Genomic DNA, 2,725 nt, shown 5'->3' with positions numbered 1-2,725 from the left:
CAGAAAAGGCAGTGTGTTTGTGTTGCCTTGAGTAACACAAAGTGTATAAACAGAAATCTATATTTTGGGTGAAACACAAATTAACAAACTCAGTAATGACCTAAATACCAAACTCTGTTAACAGGCTTTGTCGTCAAATGTGTGATATTTTCTGTTGGGGCCATGACACTGTGCATCAGTGCATCTGTGATCAGTCTTTACAAATGCTTGATCTGTTTTCTTATTACAGTTTTGTATTTAACTACCCATGACTGCTTCAGTTGTTCTGTATTCCTGTTTAATAAAGAAATTACCAAAGTTTACAGACGTGCTCTGGAAACAAGAACTAAACTATAACTCTGCATTTATAGGAAGTACTTTCAGTAGGTATGCTGTGGTTAACTTAAAATGAAGTAATGTTTTCAGGCTTCTCAATGACTCAACTTTAGAATCAAATCAACCTCAGTGGCATTTTGATAAGCTTACTTTTGTTGCACTCTCAATGAAAATCATAGGGGCTAAAAAAAACAACAAATTTCCCAGGTGTGGGAGTAATAAAGGTTTATCTTATTTCATCGCATCTTATCTTAAAACAAACTTAAATTCTTTTTCCTTATTTCTTGTCTATTTATCATGTTATCATATGGAGTCAACGATGAAATTTCAGGAGTTTTTTATTCTGACACAAGCACAATGATAAAATCGAAAACATGAAAACATAAATACACAAATAAACATGTTACTAATACGAATTCCATAAGAATTAGTAAAAAAAAAACAAAAAAACATATATGATTCACATGTTACTAAATGCATTTACTTATTTGCAATATACATTGAATATAAATTCCAATATCATTGAAATCAATATTAGATTAATTTCATAACAGTCACTAGGCAGGAGGTTAAAATAATTATAATGAACATGAGCAGAAGTTCACAATTCTATATTATTCTAAAGTAACTGCATCTGCTAATCTTGTAATTTTTTAAATTATTATTTTATCATTATTTTTGCATAAAGATTATTCTTTAGCTTCATTGGTGGTCTTTGATTTACAAAAAAAGAAAACAAAAACTACAACACAGAGGAGATCAAGAAAAGATTTCTCCGAAGAAACTTAGTATTCAAAGGACTAACTTATGTCAGTTAGATTGTAATTAAATAATTTGATAAAAAGCAATCAAGATTTAATCAGTTTATCAACTGAAACAGAAGTTAACCTACTCTGTAGAATAAAAAAGACATATGTAAACAGCACATTCAATCGGAAAAGTGGCTACATTGTTAAACCCACATTTCGTTTTAGAAACATTACTATGCATTGCTTTAGTTCTTTAGTTTTCAGTCCGTATATAATAGGATCAAAGAAAGGGGGAAAAATTAGAACAGACACACCAAATGCTCTTCTCAGAACAGGGGATGAGCTGTCGATGCGGTGAGAAATCAATGCAAAGACAGTGTTGATTTGTAAGCTTAAGAAAACAATTAAATGTGTAGCACATGTCTGAATGGCTTTTTGCCGGGCATCTGTATGATTAGTAATGACACATGTACGCAAGATCTGTGCATATGTGTACCAAATTAGTGCCAACGGGCCTCCCATAAGCAGGAATATAGTTGCTAATCCATAGTAGTTGTTCACACTGGTGTCGTCACAGATTAATTTTACTAATGACTGATTGTTACAGTAAAAATCTACAATGTTTGTTCTGCATGTTTTGAAACGTACAAGCAGAATAAACAATGTAAACATCATTGACAAATTTATGAACCATGTTATAACAATCATTTTCATTAAATTATGTGAATTCATAATGGTTGTATACCTCAGTGGAAAACATATAGCAATATATCTGTCATATGCCATGGCACTCAAGATGAGCAAATTTCCTGTACCATAAACATGAATCAGAAAAGCCTGAAAAATACATGCATGGTGGGAAATAAGTCTGTTCTCTGCCACAATGCTAAAAATGAGATGAGGAAAAAAAGCCGTTGCACCCACTATGTCACTAATGGGCAAGTTGAACAACAGGATAAACATGGGCTTGTGTAGTTTTTTATTCATAGCGATGACTGTTAACACCAACAAATTGGAAAACATAATAATTAAATAGGTAAGTGTTCCAAATACAAATGCTGGATAGATATCTGTGCTAGATAAGCCCAGTGATTGCAGTGTTAGAAGGCTACTTGTAGATGAATTAGTATACATAATTATACAATCTTTAAACTGTTTCCTTTCCTATGGAAAACAATATGTTCCTCCTGCTTGTCAAAATCTGTATCAAATTTCTCCAATTAAAAGAAATTATCATAAATTAACAAGCAATTTCAATTTGATTATGAAACACAAAGTTAGTTGTACCTGTGTTGTTGTTTTTTCCTGAAGCCTTGCATCACCCTAACTTCACCCTTAGAGTGCTGTAATTACCAATGATGATGATGTTGTTCTTTATATATGCCAAAGATGCCCCATGAGGCTAGCTGTTGGAGCATTTTGCATGAAGTAAGTCCTTACATAGAAGTAGATATGTAAAATTTTACTTTTATTCAGAAAAAGTCTTTGAAGTATACCTCATTAATAATTTTGGCATGCTTTACCCTCCTTTGATTTTAAAACTAAAGGAGGGGTTGCCAAATATGTAAAGTAGAGAATTGTTTCAAATGCGAACACTTATATATGCACGTTCAAGCTTCAATGAGCTTAGATTGACTTTCATGACCAGCATCTTATGCTGC

At 32.3% G+C, this 2,725-nt stretch overlaps 1 protein-coding gene across 1 annotated transcript; it reads right to left on the bottom strand.

Moving 5' to 3' along the window:
• Positions 1 to 1,259: 1,259 nt before the first annotated feature.
• LOC146560079 (olfactory receptor 51E2-like) lies at positions 1,260 to 2,198 on the bottom strand. The gene has a single exon (XM_085244391.1). The coding sequence runs from the start codon at positions 2,196 to 2,198 to the stop codon at positions 1,260 to 1,262; it is 939 nt and encodes a 312-aa protein (XP_085100517.1).
• Positions 2,199 to 2,725: the final 527 nt, after the last annotated feature.

The sequence above is a fragment of the Mchenga conophoros genome, linkage group LG14 (genome assembly GCF_057382185.1).
Source record: "Mchenga conophoros isolate Kocher_MC1m ecotype Shallow Benthic linkage group LG14, M_conophoros_male_GT1.1, whole genome shotgun sequence".
Classification (NCBI taxonomy): domain Eukaryota; kingdom Metazoa; phylum Chordata; class Actinopteri; order Cichliformes; family Cichlidae; genus Mchenga; species Mchenga conophoros.
This window is presented reverse-complemented; position numbering and strand designations above follow the sequence as displayed.